Raw genomic sequence first — 19,305 nt, forward strand, 5'->3', positions numbered from 1 at the left:
AGGTCATCAGTGGTTGGGATGACCAGTGGTAATGGTGTGTCGGAGTGGGTAAGTCTTATGGATAAGATGAAATGTGGATAATTGCAGGAGTTGGTGGCTGCACTAGGCGAGCCAAGTCGATATATCTAGCAACACTCATAAAAGACTAATAAAAATTCATTATTCTCATTAAAATTTTCATTAATTGTGTCGGAGTGGGTAAGTCTTATGGATAAGATTACAAGGTAGAATTTCAAAATTTCAGGTGTTGGTGGTTGCAGTGAGCGAGCCAAGTAGATATACTAATTTCTTATTAAGTTGTTACAGGAATCTCGCTAGAGGCGAGCCAGTGGCAGTATGATGTTTTAGTGACATAAGTGTGAAATTATTTTAATGAGGTATTTATTGTGATAATGTATGTGTATGTATATACTGTATATTACCTCATCGGCACCATTACTGAGTGTTAGGCTTGAGAAGGTCCCCCGGGATCATGTCACAGAGCTTCAGGTAGAGTAGAAGGGAAGCTATGAGGCTACACTCAGTAATTCTAGAGAAAAAAAAGGGGGAGGAAGTGAAGCCAACGTGACGTTATAGGCGAAATTCGCCCCCTGACATCAAAGCAGGGATAAGGGCCAGCTGCAATGGTTTTGCAGCTGCGCTCAGGCTATATACGGGGAGAGAGTAAGGAGCCGAGGGGGTTATGTAATAATGGGATCGAGCCAGGGGGCTCCGAGGGAATATTTTGCAGGTACAGCGGTCGGGAAGGTGTGAATACAGGTGGACACACTCTGGGCGGATGGGCCTAGACCAGAGAGCTGTGAGGTATCTACAGCGTTCTGGGATTGGTGCCCTGGAACGAGACGTCAGCACAAACCCAAGGGAACATGACCCTGGGGTAGGAATCTCCGTTGCTCTGGAGGCCAGGATCACGTTAGCTCAGAGCAACGATGGGACATTAACAACATTCACCAGGCTGGACAGCCTGGGTTTTGTCTGGGTCATGGAGGATCTATGACCTAGCAACCATGGGACACAAAGACAAGAGAAGTGATGCTGCCAATTGTGGAGGAGGCCAGTGAAACATTGTGTGATCATTGTAAGCCCTTATGTCAACAGTACAGGGCAAGATGTTAAATTATAATTACTAAGGATGAAGAACCTTAGATATATATGTGTTGTGTATATATTAATGACTAGTGTCATTTCTGTTTAAGTGCCAGCATTCTGGTCCATGTAATTTTATGGTTATGTTTGTATGTAATTATATGTCAGCAGTTTAGGTATATGTGCATTGTTGGAGATGGGAAAAATTATTACAGACTATTTTACCTGTGCTATGATGTGAATATAATGTATATGTTGGAGAAGTGTTGTGAGTCATGTCGGGGAAAATTTTAATTTAGTTCATCGTGTGTATGATGAACTTATTGGATGATTTTTTAGTTGTACACATATGGTGGGTGCATCCTCCAGGTCCTTACACTAATGGAACCATTGCAATGATGCATATGGGGACATATGCGTGTTTAAGGAGGGGAGTGGTGTTGTAATCCACAAGTTAGTAGGAATTATTAGCTAGAGGATCATTACTACAACACTTAACGAATGATGATTGAAAGTACATGTAAGTAGACAGACTATGGATCACATATCTAAGAAAGGTCAATGGATTAAGACCGAAGCTGTTTAGCCAAATGATTAATTCCTGGAAAGAGGAATTATTCTTCGTCAGGCTTCCAGGAACAAGATTACCTCTCTAGGGATAAGGTTAATCGGATTATACCTTCCTTGAGAGGTGGGGTGAAATGGTTGAGGGAGATGGCTGACTGGAGTCAGTCTGATTGTGGGAGTGGAACTGGGGAGTCCTCCGCCTCTCCGTTTGTGGCAGCAGCGAAGTGTAGCAGACAGCTATGCGAGAGCCTGTTGTGATCTTAGTGACCAAGTTAAGTCTGCAGTATGTGAGTATTGAATGAAAGACTAACCGGGTGTGGAGCGTTGTAGTAATCATTCCGTATTAGGGACTTAGGCAGAAGTTACGAGTGTGTGTAGTGATCGTGGAGGTCAAGTGGTCTATGGGTATTGGAAGTGTATTGACCTAATAGAGTATGTTAATTAATATAGTATTATTTGTCAGAGTCTATTCTTTGTAATTAAATGACAAAACCCGACGGCCTTTAAATACCTTCCGTATGTTCATTCATTGTGTTCCAGTACAAACCTAGTGGTACGCCTCAAGGGTCTGGTGTGTGTAGGAGTACACGGTGGTAGTAACGGGTGCTGAGGCAAGGTGTTATGTGTTGTGTAATCGCTGTGTTCGGAATGAACCGGGGTTCAGCGTCACGACACAGTCACCATGACCACAGTCACCATGACCACAGTCACCATGACAACAGTCACTATGACAACAGTCACCATGACAACAGTCACCATGACAACAGTCACCATGACAACAGTCACCATGACAACAGCCACCATGACAACAGTCACCATGACAACAGCCACCATGACAACAGTCACCATGACAACAGTCATGATGACAACAGTCACCATGACAACAGTCACCATGACAACAGTCACCATGACAACAGTCACCATGATAACAGTCACCATGACAACAGTCACCATGACAACAGTCACCATGACAACAGTCACCATGACAACAGTCACCATGACAACAATTAAGTGTTTAATATCTCTCCTCTGACAATAATAACAGATAACAGGAGAGGACTTCCAGGGCCTAACAGAACAAGGTGGAATATAACGTTAAATGAATTGATGTTGTTGAGGCGGAAGACCATTACAAATCCTGCTAATAATGATCCCATTGAGAGGCTCACCTTCCTTATGTATCCTTCTTGTCCTGTAAACTCCTGCAAGTATAAGTGTTCTGTCAACAGAAGGCTCCCTGAGTCCCTACAGTCTCACAGCTGAAGTTAATGACTCACTTGTTAAGGAAGCCCAGTCCTAGTCCTAAGTAACCTCTCAAGGGTTTTCCAGCTATCTTAGACAGTGTCAAGATAGCTAACAATTTCGGGAGCTCCTTCACCCATCTTGGGCTTTTCACAATCTCCACCGAAGTAGGCATTAACTTTGGCTGGCACGAGAGACTCGACACCAGTTGATGGATCAACCATCTCATGACACATGTCTCTGAAGACAGACTTCACTATGATCAATATGTCTTGCTCATGCCAGTCGATTCCTTGCTCTCGCTTCCTTTGCAACTGTCTCAGGAAGGAATTTTTGAGGCAGAATCCTGCAGGAGTTGGAACTTTCCAATTGCGGGAGTCCCACCAGGAAAACTGGTTCTTGACGTGTCTGGGCATCCAAGGCTCAGCCTTCAAGCGGGAGAGGAGAGTCTTGCAGGTGAGAAACACCCGGCGCTCTTGAGGCTCCAGCTGCTGCAGCACCTCCACCTCTGTCGCAGCCAGGCTACACCTCCACGACCCATCTTCTGTGTTGCTGAGCTGGATTATTTGTGAGGAGTCGGGCGTGAGGGGAGGTCTGCTGATCTTCTTAGGCCAAGGCACCACCACCACTGGCACTAAGTCAACACTGACCAACAACAGTGGATACTCACTTCCCTGCCAGGCCAGTGACAGTGCCACGCCCACCTGCGTCCTGGTCAGGCCAGGTGGCACTAGACTAAGGCGCTTGTCACCGATGGTGTAGTTCTTCAGGCACTCTCTCACTCTATCATAAAACTTTGTTACTAAGTTATTCCCATGGAGACTTGAATTTTTAGTCTTAATTGTGACTTTTAACTTGTGACCGCTGGCTAAGACTTCTTTCTCTGTTTGTTGTATAACTTTAACTTCGACTCCAGAAAGCTTCTGGAGAACAAAATTAACATCAAACTCATCGGGACAATAGAGCCTTGTACCATCTGCAGCGCTCCCAGACAGTCTCAGTTCCCCTCTAAAAGTTTTATCTGAAACATTTTCTGTAATTTGTTGAAGCTCTCTCATTACTTCATCCTTGACCTCTTGTGCTTCACGCATGGTGAAGTCAACCGTTGTCTTCTCTAAGTCTCTCACCAAGTTCCTTAAGTCAATACGGCGGAGAAGATTCATAGCAGCTTCTGTTGGGTCATTATTTATGTGTTCAGAATCAGCTGATGATACAGTTCCACGTATATTGTACTTCTGCAGATATTGAGAGAAATGTCTACAGACTTGTTGTGGGGTAGTTCCCGCCCTGCAGGAAGGTTGGGGATCCATGATAAATTCTGCTAAAAGTTGATAAGTGTGTTGATGGCCGAACATTGCAGCGAGGTGGGGAGGTGTGTGGCCATATCTGTCAGGCAGGAGCGGCTGGGCACCAAGGCTCAGGAGGAGGAGGACGCAGCCTGACTTGCCATGAGCGGCTGCCTGGTGGAGGGCAGTGGTGGCAGCGGTGGGATCCACTAGTGTGTCTACAGCCAGGCCTCCCACCTTCACCAGGAGGTATATCAGCTGCTGCAGCCCACTTCGTGAGGCCACTAGGAGAGCCTGGGGTCCTGTGGACCACACTCGGACTCCTCTAGCTTCGGCAGTCAAGTAGCGAGTGAAGAGAGTCTTCTGAACGTCCAGAATCTTCTGGACCTGATGCTTGTCGCTGGGGTGTTTTGTCTTTTCCAGTAGGTCCTGCAGCTTGTTCCTTTCCTTGTTATAAATACTCTGTAAAATATGTTGGAATATAATTATTATCACAACATTTTAATGCCAACGATATCTGATTTCATTTTTTTAAATAAAAAGCAATAGATATCGAAAGAAAGAAAAAAAAAATAAAAAAATCCTTATAATAATGCCTCTTGCAGATTGTTGTAACTATTGCCGTAAAGAAGTTGTTGAAGAAACCGAAATGCCTCACAAACAATTGTTAATGCTACTATTTTTATCTTATACACTGATAGATACATAAATTATAACATAAATTATATACAATTTGTATATTTTAGACCAAAAAAGCTTTGTAACCTCATATTACAAAATATACAGATTATTCCTCAGCACTACCAAAATATAATATTAATATAGTTATTATAAAGTATTATTGATGTTGTAACATAACGGAAAATAGAGAAAAATGAAAAGTTAAAAAACGCATAGAGTGAGAGAGAGTGACGTGGAGGGGAGGAGTGAGGAAGAGCGGTCAGGAGAAAGGGAAAGTTTAGAATGGGAGAAAATGGGTTAGAGTAGGTAGATTAGATAAGAGGTAGATAGGTAGGGTAGAGGAGTAGAAGTGCTAGAAGATGAGAGGAAAAAAAAAGGAAGGGGGAAGGAAGAAGAAGTTCTGCCACCATTCATTCAAGAGTTATTTATAAGACAATAAATGGAACTTGTCTGTTACAATATTAACTGATGTTATCATGTAACGACTGTAAGTATTTATATCATATCATCAAGAATTATTATGTCATAATCTTTAGCAAGTATACTTCCTAGTGCTCTCCACTCTAGCTTTCACTATATCATAGACATGAATCCAAAATCTTGGGATCAGAATTAAAGACAATTTAAGAGTAAGATAATCAATTATTAATTTATATGTATATATTCAGGAAAATTCACAATCATATGGATATCATAACTCATCCCTGTCCCCTTTATGTTCAGATATCAACATTAATTAATAATTTGAGTCACCACACAATAATTTGAGAGCACCTACGGCTGACTGTCCCTAAAAATCAAACAACATATAAGTTGGAAAACACAAAATACTTCAACACAATACTTCAAACACAAAAATAAGTGAGCGGGTGAGGTGTGGAGCATGTACACTGACCTGCTCCAGAGAGTGGGTGAGGTGTGGAGCATGTACACTGACCTGCTCCAGAGAGTGGGTGAGGTGTGGAGCATGTACACTGACCTGCTCCAGAGAGTGGGCGAGGTGTGGAGCATGTACACTGACCTGCTCCAGAGAGTGGGTGAGGTGTGGAGCATGTACACTGACCTGCTCCAGAGAGTGGGCGAGGTGTGGAGCATGTACACTGACCTGCTCCAGAGAGCGGGCGAGGTGTGGAGCATGTATACTGACCTCCAGAGAGTGGGGTGATGTGTGGAGCATGTATACTGACCTCCACCAGAGAGTGGGTGAGGTGTAGAGCATGTATACTGTCCTCCTCCAGAGAGTGAGTGATGTGTGGAGCATGTATACTGACCTCCAGAGAGCGGGTGAGGTGTAGAGCATGTACACTGACCTGCTCCAGAGAGCGGGCGAGGTGTGGAGGCAGGGTGACTGTGGGCAGGCGACCTGTGAGGTCAGGAACATACAGAGAGCCGTCCATGTTCTTCACCATCCGGGCCGCCAGCTCCCAGTGTCCAGCATCCAGGGCAGCGTGCAGAGGACTCGCGCCGGACTTGCTAAATAAGGAGGACTGAGCACCAGCCAGGTGGAGGAAGCTGCAGGTCAAGGTGCACTTGGCACGAGCCGCCTGAACCATGAGCTGAGTCAGGCTCACCACTGACCTGCCTCGGGGCCAGCAGGCTCTCCATGGGGCCTCGCCTCTTATGGTGGATATTACTACATCAACACCTGCACCAAGCTCTCCCAACTCTTTAATTTTATCACGTTCTTGCACCAGAACATGAAAGAACACCTGTAAACACATTGTATTGTTGTAACACATTCACCAACACCTTTAAACACATTTTAGTGCTATTACTACATCAACACCTGCAGTAAGCTCTGTTACTACATCAACACCTGCACTAAGCTCTCTTACTTCATCAACACCTGCACTAAGCTCTGTTACTACATCAACACCTGCACCAAGCTCTCTTACTTCATCAACACCTGCACCAAGCTCTCTTACTACATCAACACCTGCACCAAGCTCTCTTACTACATCAACACCTGCACCAAGCTCTCTTACTACATCAACACCTGCACCAAGCTCTCTTACTACATCAACACCTGCACTAAGCTCTCTTACTTCATCAACACCTGCACCAAGCTCTCTTACTTCATCAACACCTGCACCAAGCTCTCTTACTAGATCAACACCTGCACTAAGCTCTCTTACTTCATCAACACCTGCACCAAGCTCTCTTACTAGATCAACACCTGCACTAAGCTCTCTTACTTCATCAACACCTGCACCAAGCTCTCTTACTTCATCAACACCTGCACCAAGCTCTCTTACTACATCAACACCTGCACCAAGCTCTCTTACTACATCAACACCTGCACCAAGCTCTCTTACTACATCAACACCTGTGTAACACCACCAATTGTACCACCACTATAATGTGTCACCACTATAATGTGTCACCACTATAATGCACTACTATACTAATAAAGTAAACACTACTTATCCTGATTAACACTTCCCCATTGGTTGCACTTGGTAACACTGTTATGGGCTGACATATGATGGTTACACCGGGACTACAAAGTACACTGCCAACAAGGAGATGCTAACACAGGATGAAATACGCTGCCACCATCTGCCTTTGACCATTGAGACTATATCAAGCAACGAGGCAAGAAACATTGCTTTAATTGGAGAGTACTTTCTATGACTGTCATTAATTATGGAAACGGTTGTCAGCCACTATATCCAAAAGGCTAAGAGGATTCAACAATTGACACAGACGGGAAAATTAACATGAGTTTTATTGAGACCAAAATTATGTCAATCACCACTTATAAATCCTACTCTAACACTGGCAAAAATTTAAGTAATTTGGACATGGAACAACACCTCAGAGATCACACACGTTACCTTAAGACCTGTCTCTCCCTGGCTGAGATGTTCTTCACAGCCCTCTCTGGACCCCGGTGTCTGGCACTCTGTCCTTCCTAAGTCCCTACAGGACCTCTATATACAACCCCCACAGGAGGGAGGGGGGAAGATCTGCTGTTACTACCTACACCAAGAATTTAAGAGATCAGCCACACGTGTACAAACACTCAAGAAATATTTCAATAAGCGTGTTTGACATTCACCATACACTCTTCAAGAGAGGAGTTATTAATTACATGTGTGACTGACCTCTGACCTGGCCAAAAGGGGGAAAACTAGGGATGTTTACACATAAGAATCTGGAGTCTAATTCCCTTGCATAAAATATTACATACTTGAAACTATGCTGACTAAGACTAACCCAGGAATTTTTATTCAATATACAAGATAAACCGGAGGTCATCTGGGCTGACCTCTTGGAGAAGGCTTCCCTGGGTGTGAACTCTAAGGGGGGGGGGGGAGTCCTGGGTGTTACACCTGCACCAAGCTCTCTTACTACATCAACACCTGCGCTAAACTCTGTTACTACATCAACACCTGCACCAAGCTCTCTTACTACATCAACACCTGCACCAAGCTCTCTTACTTCATCAACACCTGCACCAAGCTCTCTTACTACATCAACACCTGCACCAAGCTCTCTTACTTCATCAACACCTGCACCAAGCTCTCTTACTTCATCAACACCTGCACCAAGCTCTCTTACTACATCAACACCTGCACCAAGCTCTCTTACTACATCAACACCTGCACCAAGCTCTCTTACTTCATCAACACCTGCACCAAGCTCTCTTACTACATCAACACCTGCACCAAGCTCTCTTACTACATTAACACCTGCACTAAGCTCTGTTACTACATCAACACCTGCACTAAGCTCTCTTACTTCATCAACACCTGCACCAAGCACTCTTACTACATCAACACCTGCACTAAGCTCTCTTACTTCATCAACACCTGCACCAAGCACTCTTACTACATCAACACCTGCACCAAGCTCTCTAACTACATCAACACCTGCACTAAGCTCTCTTACTACATCAACACCTGCACCAAGCTCTCTTACTACATCAACACCTGCACCAAGCTCTCTTACTTCATCAACACCTGCACCAAGCACTCTTACTACATCAACACCTGCACTAAGCTCTCTTACTTCATCAACACCTGCACCAAGCTCTCTTACTACATCAACACCTGCACCAAGCTCTCTAACTACATCAACACCTGCACTAAGCTCTCTTACTTCATCAACACCTGCACCAAGCTCTCTTACTACATCAACACCTGCACCAAGCTCCCCCAGCTCTTTGATCTTAGCACGTTCTTGCTCCAGTATATGAAGGAACACCTGTAAACACGTTATATTGTTGTAAGACATGCACCAACACCTGCAAACACATTATATTGTTGTAAGACATGCACCAACACCTGTAAACACATAATATTGTTGTAAGACATGCACCAACACCTGTAAACACATAATATTGTTGTAAGACATGCACCTACACCTGTAAACACATAATATTGTTGTAAGACATGCACCAACACCTGTAAACACATTATATTGTTGTAAGACATGCACCAACACCTGTAAACACATTATATTGTTGTAAGACATGCACCAACACCTGTAAACACATTATATTGTTGTAAGACATGCACCAACACCTGTAAACACATTATACAGCATCTGCAAATACACATAGAAATTGTGCTGCACTAGTGAGGCAGGGAGGGTTCTGTCTCATCTCCCTATTATTCCAAACCAATTTACCTCCCCCTCCCCAATCTTACATGCTCAATATGCCTCCTTTCACTATGGTAATTGTGCACCATAAAGTAGCTTTATCCTACATGTGTGGGAAATTTCCGTGACCTAGAGTACTAACCCCTGATACAACAAGATAAATTTTCTGCGCCAGGAAACTAATTTTACTAACATTATTAATTTCTAGTTAGTGAACACCAGAAGTTTCCTGGAAGCGTTGGAGGGTGGTTGCATCACCCACCACATCCGCACGATGACTTATTTTGCCTGACTTCCAATAACGCCAGTCTGCCATCTGCTTTCATTTGCAATTGCTGTATTAGTTTGGATTTAATCAAAATCTAGATAGAACTCAGTGACTTTCTCCTGTGACTTATGTGCTTCGTGCGTTTTTTAAATAGTCACACTAGGAATTCTATTTACATATTATATGTCTCAGTTACTGAATTAGTCTCCGTACAGCGTTCCAAGCATTAAAAAAAATGCTCCTTGTAACTGAGACCAATAAAATTATACATAATTTAACACCTTCCTCTCTTCGTTCATGAACGAATTAAATTCACAGACGTAGGAGTGGCGTGACTAGTCCCGGGGGAGAGGGAGGAGTGGCGTGACTAGTCCCGGGGGAGAGGGAGGAGTGGCGTGACTAGTCCCGGGGGAGAGGGAGGAGTGGCGTGACTAGTCCCGGGGGAGAGGGAGGAGTGGCATGACTAGTCCCGGGGGAGAGGGAGGAGTGGCGTGACTAGTCCCGGGGGAGAGGGAGGAGTGGCGTGACTAGTCCCGGGGGAGAGGGAGGAGTCGCGTGACTAGTCCCGGGGGAGAGGGAGGAGTGGCGTGACTAGTCCCGGGGGAGAGGGAGGAGTGGCGTGACTAGTCCCGGGGGAGAGGGAGGAGTGGCGTGACTAGTCCCGGGGGAGAGGGAGGAGTGGCGTGACTAGTCCCGGGGGAGAGGGAGGAGTGGCGTGACTAGTCCCGGGGGAGAGGGAGGAGTGGCGTGACTAGTCCCGGGGGAGAGGGAGGAAGGTCGGCCATTAAGTAAGAGATCTGCGAGGCTCTCGTGAGGTGCTCCTGGCAGCTGCTTTCTGTTCGTGGACCAGATTATCTTCACTTCCGATGCCGCATCCTCCAATTACTAGAGACCTCGTCCTGGTTGTATTTAAATGTTTCTACTTTTATTTCTGAGCTCAGTAAAATTAGTGATTCAGCCGGGTTATGAGGCATGCATTCTAACCAAACAGAGTGAGTCTCTCACTACTCTTTATTAATTAACTTTCAGATTTGTCTAAACTGTGCCAATTGATAGTAGGTTGAAGCAATTGTTACTATGTGACCTTTTGGCAGATCTACTGTGATGACCTGAGAGACCAATTCATCTGTTTCAACAAGCTGGATACTGAGACGCAGAGTCACGAGGTCCCCACTGACTGTCTGGACTACACTTGTTGCCCACACACTCGTGTTTCTGATAGTTAATGTAGAAATCTTCTTGACAGATAAGATCACTTGGTCTTTCACTTAACAAACTGTAGAGTAGCTCACTAACCAATTTAATTAAATATTATTAATTTATAATTTACGGTTGATATAACTATTAAATCAACCCCCCCCCCCCAAAAAAAAACACAATTATGTGTACAGGGTAACACCCAACAGAAGATAAAACTGAACGTACAGTACACCCATATATACGAACATAAAGTAACAAGTTGCCTACTGGGAAATTTCCCACATAAAATTATGGTCCTTTATGAACTGGATAGTCAAAATTAGACTATCCGTAAACAAACCGGTGCACCAAATTTGACACCTACAGGTTTACGGACAAAATTTTAATAAAATCTAGTTCTTATTTAAAAGGATAGCCAGAAATTAGACTATTCTTAAATCAAACTATAAACTACAGCAGAAAGTAGGCTGCCATTATTTCCTAGCCAAACTTGACCAACCTACAAAAATAATTAAGTGATAACATCCACAGCTGCCAGGTAATAAAACCTAATGTTTAAAGTGGTAATTGTGGGCCACAGTCAATTGCCCGCAGAACTTGCCACAATACCTGAAGTAGTGATACAAATATTCCGGTGACCAGGTGCTACAGATCATAACTTCCATAATAACCCAGTATTAACGGCAGCTTTGGAGTGGCCAATTCATTTAACTATAATTTATTTAGGTGTTAATGACATTCACCCATCCTAAAACCAGGCTGAGACAATTACTCAACTTAGAAGTATAATTAACTTCTTTAAATTAAATAACTCTGCTGTAGTGTTTACTATAATAGAATCGCACCAACCAACAGAAAATAATAATTGGAGAATTAGTTCCAAGCTTTATAAACGCACAGCTAATTACATTAATTATCGTTTCAGGAGGAAGTTACGGTTGGGAACCACGTTAATTCATTTCACAGCTTGACCATTCCGTGAGAATATTTCTCGAGATGGAGTTCACCTCTCGCATGACTCAAGAGCACATGTGACCAACAAATTGATCAACAGTATCAAGTACCATATGAGGCTGTGGCGAGAAGGCCAAACATAATTTATGTATATATTCCCTGAACATAATTGTGTATATTCTTATATAAAACGTAACAAAATATTGCACTATTCCATTCTGCACATCATTGTATTATAGAATTTCTTGCAAACCCTTTATGAGGGTAGGACATCCTTAGGCTAGAGCTGAATTGAAGAATGTTCTACCAAGTCTAATCAATTTAATTGTGCTAACCCAACTAGGGTAGGATTATTATACACCTAGCACTGTACTTAGTAATTTAAGCCTAGCCAAAATTTAACCCATTTCACAGACCCGAAATAGGGAAGGAATTATTAATTGCAGGAATTGTGTTTACCATATATTTACCATTATTACTTTATTTCTATTGGATTTCATCTTTGAGTGTTACAAGGTATAACTACTCCATCCGAAAGTGAAAATGAAGGACTAAACCGAGGTACTTCATGTAGTGATACTAAGTACCACTCAAATCTTGTGTGTATTTAATATTTAACATATATATGTCAACCTTTGAGTGAGGTAGGATAACATAGCCTAGTAAAGGAAATTAAAATACTAGGCTATTACCAACAGTACTTGTTTCAGCTACATGAACAAGTACCCCAGTTATATAAGTTATATAACTGTATAAGCCTTATAAGGCTTAAACAAACAACCAATTATTTCGAGCCCCTTTCAATTTCTCCCCAAATCCCGCTTTAAGAGTCATATCTTCTGACCCTGTTGATTCCCTGTGGTGCAGGGAGCCTCTTGATATATGTGTTGACCAGCTTGGCCGCTTGATAAGGGAGAAATTTGCACTTATAAGTTTGAAGGTAAAGGGGAAGTAGCCCTCTTGAGACAAACAAAATGGCGCCCATTGCCTGCAAATCTGGCATTTTGTGGATGACGCCAGCCGGCTGCGGATTGGCTGGCTGAGGTAACATGCCACGGGCGACCATTCAGCGTCAGCCGTGACGTCACCGAATGCCCTTGGTGGCGCCAACGGAGGTAGCGTCAGAGTTGACCCGACTGTGGAAGCGAGAGGACGTGCGTCGATCAGCTCTCGAGGATTGGAGGCTCTGGGAGTCTTTCTCAGTAGATTATAGTTAGCCATCGCAGCCCACCATTGTCACTGGAGACCCTGTACTTCTAGGTAGCAAGAAGAAACCAAGTTTATTGAGCAGAGAAGTGCCAAAACTTGAGGAATCGGTCAGCGACAATTTTGGAGGGCGCCGCCTGTCACTTGAGGGTCTGGACGGTGTGGCAGGCAAGCCTGCTGTAACTGGATTACATCCACTGAGGACGTCGGAAGGACAACACCATTCCTAGGACAAGGAACAATGCCTTTTTGGAGGGAACGAGTACATATACAGTGACTAGCTCAGTGACCCCTGGTTGGACCAGGATTGGAATATCTGAATCGGTGGGAGCGGCACAGCGATGACGCGACAGCTTCACGACACCTGAGGTCTTGAAACACGTTACTGGATCATCAAGGACCGATTCAGGAAGCGTGAGAACCTCACACCATCGAAGGACAGGCGTCGTGAGCCAGGAATGTTGAAGGTAGATTAATTTTCCTTCCCATTACCCCTTGTTGAGTAGGATAGTTAGGCCACGATACATTATATATATATTGTGACGATAATCTCCTTCAAGAGATTGAGCCTGCTCTCCCCTCCAAAGTTCGTCACTACATACATCTATATAAAACAAGTATGGAAGAAATATCCAACAACTACACCAGCAAGGTTTGCCAGAGCGCAAAACGTATGCAGCCAGGAACACCTGCTCCACCTCGAACCGCCAAACTACCTGTCTGTCGCCTGCTCCTCGCTGATTGGCTGCGGGTCCAGTTGCACCTGCACTCCACCCCCACACTACTTGATGTCTGGGGCCACCACGACCTCACTCCTCAGAATATCCAGTGCTTTCATCAAGTTAACACGTCTCGTTGGTAGACTAAGCCCCCAGGCTTACGTGTACTAAGAGAGGTGGCAGCTTAAAGCCAATATTCCTGCACCTATTCTGATTGTATATTGTTCACTTGTTATTACTCACTTGTCTTAACGTAACTTTTCATTTTGTCATTTGATTATTCTTATTATTTTGATTGATTGATTTTATTATACGAATTTGTATGTCCATTTTATTCATGTTTTGCTTTTCTAACGTAATTAAAATCGCATTGTTAAATTGACTTGTGTTTTGTGTGTCTTCTCATTAACTTACCACAGACGAAGTTCCAGATTTTCTATTTTTTGTTTCTATATGTGACGAGGCCATACCCCTAGCTTTTGAACAGCCGAACACCAACGCGTTACCGTCACATATAAAGTGGGGGCCTGTCCTAGGAGCTTCACTCAGGTACTGGTGCCAAGTAGTAATTTATGGTAAGCGTATTTAACTTTGTTAACGTAGCTTTTACTATTTTTCATATTCAATTTCATTTTTATATGGTGCGGTGTATTGTGCATTACGAGAGTAGCATATGGTGAAGGTGAGACAACTTTGGATTACGTGGTGACTGTAGGCCGCAGTCATACTCTTAATTGGTCATCTCTCCCTCCGTGTTATTACTCGTGTTTACGATCTTTGTCCCTTGGATATTTCTCATTTTTGACAGATCATCATATTGGTACCCTGGTACTGTGGTCTGCCCCGGGTCAAGTGCACCCAATCTTCTGCAATCTAACTGTAGGAGGACAAAGAGGGCCATAGTTCCTCTAGCTCGAACTTTAGTTGCTGAATTGGGACCTCAGCAGCAGTTCTCGTCACCAGTTGACACCTCGCACCCCTACACGTCAGTCAGAGATGATGATACATACAACGGTAGGGAATTAGCTTACTTTTTCAGAGCACAAAAGTTCGCTAATTCTGTAAGTATCATGTTAATTTCAGTAGGAAAAACTTGCTTTATGTCCTATAGAGACTCGGCAAGGTATGCCTACATCCTTGGACTACCAATTTTACTTTTGAGGCAAATAACTGTTTCATTTGTTTTCGAAACTCTGTTTCATTTGTTTAGTAGGATTTTCTTGCCCTTATCCTCTTACATGAGTACCGGGTACAAGATTTCCTGCGCATTTGATTTAAATTAATCATTTAACATCTTGTACTTAACTTTAATTGTTAAAGATCCCACAGGATAGGTACCAGTTGCCACGTTGTCCTGTTTCTGACATTCACTATAACTGTATATTCGTTGTACATTTATTTGCTAATTTCACCATGTTTCGTCTCCAAGCTTTCCGTGCAGATCCAGCAGGTGCAATAGGGACTTTAAGTCATGCCAAGAAGACTGAATTACAAACTCTTGCACATGAGTATCGACTAACAGTTCCCTACCCAGCCAACAAGAGTGAAATACACAACCTGTTGCTGGATCATTTCTTAAAGCAAGGTAAGATAGACTCTGAAACTCATGAAACTTACTATATTGCAGATAAAACTGATTTGGCAACGATGAAACTCAAACTAGAGCTGGCCAAGATTGAACGTGAGCAGCAAAGAGAAGCAGCTGCCATACGAAGGGAAGAACAAGAACGTGAGGCTGCTTTGAGGAGAGAAGAACAAGAACGTGAAATCACCTTACTCCGTGAACGGGAACGAGTACAGCTTGAAACACTCCAGGAGCGGGAACGAGTACAGCTTGAAACAAAACAACGCGAGTTGGAGATGCAACGCGAACATGACAAGCAACAAGCGACTCTGGCTCTAGAGTGTCGTCAACGAGAAATCGCGTTGGAAACTTCACACCTCGCTCAACGCCAGCAAGCTACTGCCAATCTTCCCGTCAGTTTTAATATATCACATGCAAGTAAGTTAATGCCATCCTTTGTAGAAGCAGAAGTTGATGTGTTTTTCACCACCTTTGAAACCCTTGCTAATCAACTCAGTTGGCCTGTCGACCAATGGGCCACACTTCTCAGAGTCCATCTTACAGGTAGAGCTGCAGTCACACTCAGTACTTTGGCGTCTGAGAATGACTACCAGACTCTGAAACAAGCAGTGTTGGACGCCTACCTCCTCTCCACAGAAAGTTATCGAAGGAAATTCCGTGACCACCTGAAGGCAAGTACCACTACCTTCCTCGAGTTTGCTAACACAAAACGGAGATATTTCATGAAATGGCTGGAAGCAGCACATGTCTCTACTTTTACAGAACTCGTCAACCTGATGCTAGTTGAAGAATTCTTGAGGCGTGTGCCGCCTCCTGTTCGTCTATACTTGGCAGATAAAGAAGAAACCGACTACCTGAAGTGTGCTAAGTCGGCTGACACTTACAGCCTCATCCACCGGCTGACACCCGAACCATCCTCCAGTAAGAAGTCGTGGTACAGTTACGAGAAAGTGAGCACCGATCAAGCTGGCTCGCAATTGTACTGCAAGTATTATAGACTCTATGGACATACCATAGACAAGTGTGGTAAGTCTCAATACAAGGGAACCACTGACCCACAGAAACCCAAACCAACTCCTCCTAAGTCCGGTAAGCCTGTGATGAATGTTGGTGTTAATGTTAATAATCTTTCTCTTTTCAGTAACCACCTGTATACTGGAACTGTCTCTGCCAACGGTTCAAATCCGGAGGGACGTTTCAAATTGAAGATCTTGAGGGACACAGCGGCTCTTCAATCGATCATCTTGAAGTCGGCTGTGCCCAACATCGCCTACACCGGAGAAACTGTCTTCATCACTGACCTCACTGCTACCACTCCATACCCTCTCGCCAGAGTCCACCTGGATTGTCCCTACGTGAACGGAGAAGTCCAAGTCGCCGTCAGGGAAAAGCCTTTTCCCATGCCTGGAGTGCAACTTCTCCTAGGCAATGACTTGGCAGAAGACCTGCAACCAACCAACCTGATCGTCATGGACAAACCCCAGGTGTGTAACTCTGTGCCAATTAACCCTATTCTAGCGTATGTTCCAGCAGAGGTTCAAGAGAGTGATGAAGTTTCTCTTCCGGTTCTCGTGACCACCCGTGCACAAGCCGCACGTCCACAGCCAGCTGACTCTACTGCTACCGCTGTCCCTCAAGACCCTCAGAAACTACCCCCTCATCTGACCAAGTTGGAGTTCCGTAAGTTGCAGAGGAAAGATCTTACTTTAACACCATTGTTTTTCCAGGCTGAGACTCAACCCAACAGTATTCCTGGGTTCTTCCTAGAGAACGACTTGCTCTACCGCAGATATAGACCCAGTAAACTGAAGGAGGAGGACGATTGGGCCAACATCGAACAACTTGTGATTCCTACCAGCCTGCGGCCCACTATTCTACACCTGGCCCACGGAGCACTCTCCCACTACGGCTTCAACAAGACTTACCATGGAATTCGTCAAGACTACTACTGGCCAGGTATGGTAAATAGTGTCAAACAGTACGTAAAACAGTGTCATACATGTCAGATGGCAGGCAAACCGAACATCTCCATTCCCAGAGCGCCACTGATTCCCATACAGGTGCCTGCGGAACCTTTCCACAGACTCATAATAGACTGTGTTGGTCCTTTACCTCGGACCAGTTCAGGTAACGCCTACATCTTAACCATCCTGTGTCCTACCACCAGATTTCCCATAGCAGTTCCAGTGAAGAACATCACGGCTGCTACGGTTGTGAAACATCTATTGAAGATCTTCACTCAATACGGATTTCCCAGGGAGATTCAGAGCGACTGTGGTACCAACTTCACCAGTGATCTCTTCAAAAGGACACTGGAGGAGTTCAACATCAAACAGGTATTGTCCAGCCCCTATCATCCTGCTTCACAGGGTTCTCTTGAACGTAGTCATCAGACTATCAAAGCACTCTTGAAAAAGTTTTGTAGTGAAACCTCTAAGGATTGGGATAAGCAAATCGACCTTATAATGTGTATTTACAGAAGTCTCCCCAATGAGTCCCTAGGAGTATCTCCTTATGAGATGCTCTACGGCCGTAAGTGCCGTACTCCCCTTAAGGCTTTCAAAGACTCTCTCCGAGATGCCACCTTCAGTGAGCATCAGAATGTGCCCCAGTTTCTTCAAAACCTTCAACACATTCTAGAGAGAGTCCACCGTTTTGCCCATGATAATCTATTGAAAGCCCAGGAGAGGATGAAGACTCATTACGACCAGACCAGCAAAGTAAGAAAATTCAAGCCGGGAGACTTCGTCCTAGCATACTTCCCTATCCCAGGTTCACCTTTACAAAACAGGTTTTCAGGACCCTACCGCGTCCAAGAGTGCAGAAATAACAACAACTACGTCATAGAGACTCCAGATAGGCGGCGGAAGACCCAGCTGTGCCACGTCAACCTCCTGAAGCAATATAATGGTACTCCTCCCACTGTCCTGATTAACTGTTCTACCTTCACAGAACCCTACATCCACAGTGAGACCTTCCCAGCTTCTCCTCCCGAAAGAACTGACAAGGAGTCGGCGCTTTCTAATTCCGAAATCCTTAATGATCTTCCCAAATACTTTCAGGATAATAATCGTGCTCCTTTGCCATATTCTAATTCCACTCTCACCTCGTTAGATAAGCCCTTCATCCTCCATGTCGACGCCAGTGGTACCGACGTTGGTGGTGTCGTGATGCAGCAACGAGGCGAGGAGAATACACCTGTCAGCGACTACTGCTACAAGGAACTACGGAACAATTGGCAAGGAGCTACTCTTCATCATCCTGAAGCTCCAGCACTTCACTCCACACCTGCAAAGTGCTCGGTCTACCATCAACACGGACCACACCACCCTACACCTCCTGCAGCACGCCCACTTCTCATCTCAACGTCTTCTACTATGGGCTTGATAACTGCAGAAATTCAACCTGGAGACACACTATACCAAGATTCCGACAACATCTTAGCCAATGATCTCTCCAGAGTTTATGAAGTAGAAGCGACTCCATCCATTACTCCACCACATAACGACGTACTTCTTCCAGAACCGCAGGCTTCGGGGGAGAGTTGTGACGATAATCTCCTTCAAGAGATTGAGCCTGCTCTTCCCTCCAAAAATACGTCGATACATCTATATAAAACTACTATGGAAGAAATGTCCAACAACGACAACAACATCTCCAAGGTTTGCCAGAGAGCAAAACGTATGCAGCCAGGAACACCTGCCTCACCTCAAACCGCCAAACTACCTGTCTTGTTGCCGGCTCCTCGCTGATTGGCCGCCGGTCTGGCTGCAACTGCACTCCACCCACTATACTACTTGATGTCTGGGGCCGCCACGACCTCAGTCCTCAGAATATTCAGTGCTTTCATATGGTTAACACTTCTTCCTAGTAGACTGAGCTTTGGCTTACGTGTACTAAGAG

The 19,305-nt window shown here is 44.4% G+C and overlaps 1 protein-coding gene across 1 annotated transcript in view; it reads right to left on the reverse strand.

Moving 5' to 3' along the window:
• Nucleotides 1-2,105: 2,105 nt before the first annotated feature.
• LOC123766487 (uncharacterized) overlaps nucleotides 2,106-19,305 on the reverse strand; it is a 131,478-nt gene continuing 114,278 nt past the window's right edge. The window contains exons 7-9 of the mRNA XM_069311920.1: nucleotides 8,487-9,071; nucleotides 5,714-6,571; nucleotides 2,106-4,643 (exon numbers count right to left, since the gene is read on the reverse strand). Of these exons, the coding sequence (XP_069168021.1) occupies nucleotides 2,988-4,643; nucleotides 5,714-6,571; nucleotides 8,487-9,071 (3,099 nt within the window). The 3' untranslated portion in view covers nucleotides 2,106-2,987. The remainder of the gene's footprint in view (nucleotides 4,644-5,713; nucleotides 6,572-8,486; nucleotides 9,072-19,305) is intronic.

Source organism: Procambarus clarkii, chromosome 71 (genome assembly GCF_040958095.1).
Source record: "Procambarus clarkii isolate CNS0578487 chromosome 71, FALCON_Pclarkii_2.0, whole genome shotgun sequence".
In the NCBI taxonomy this organism is placed as follows: Eukaryota; Metazoa; Arthropoda; class Malacostraca; order Decapoda; family Cambaridae; genus Procambarus; species Procambarus clarkii.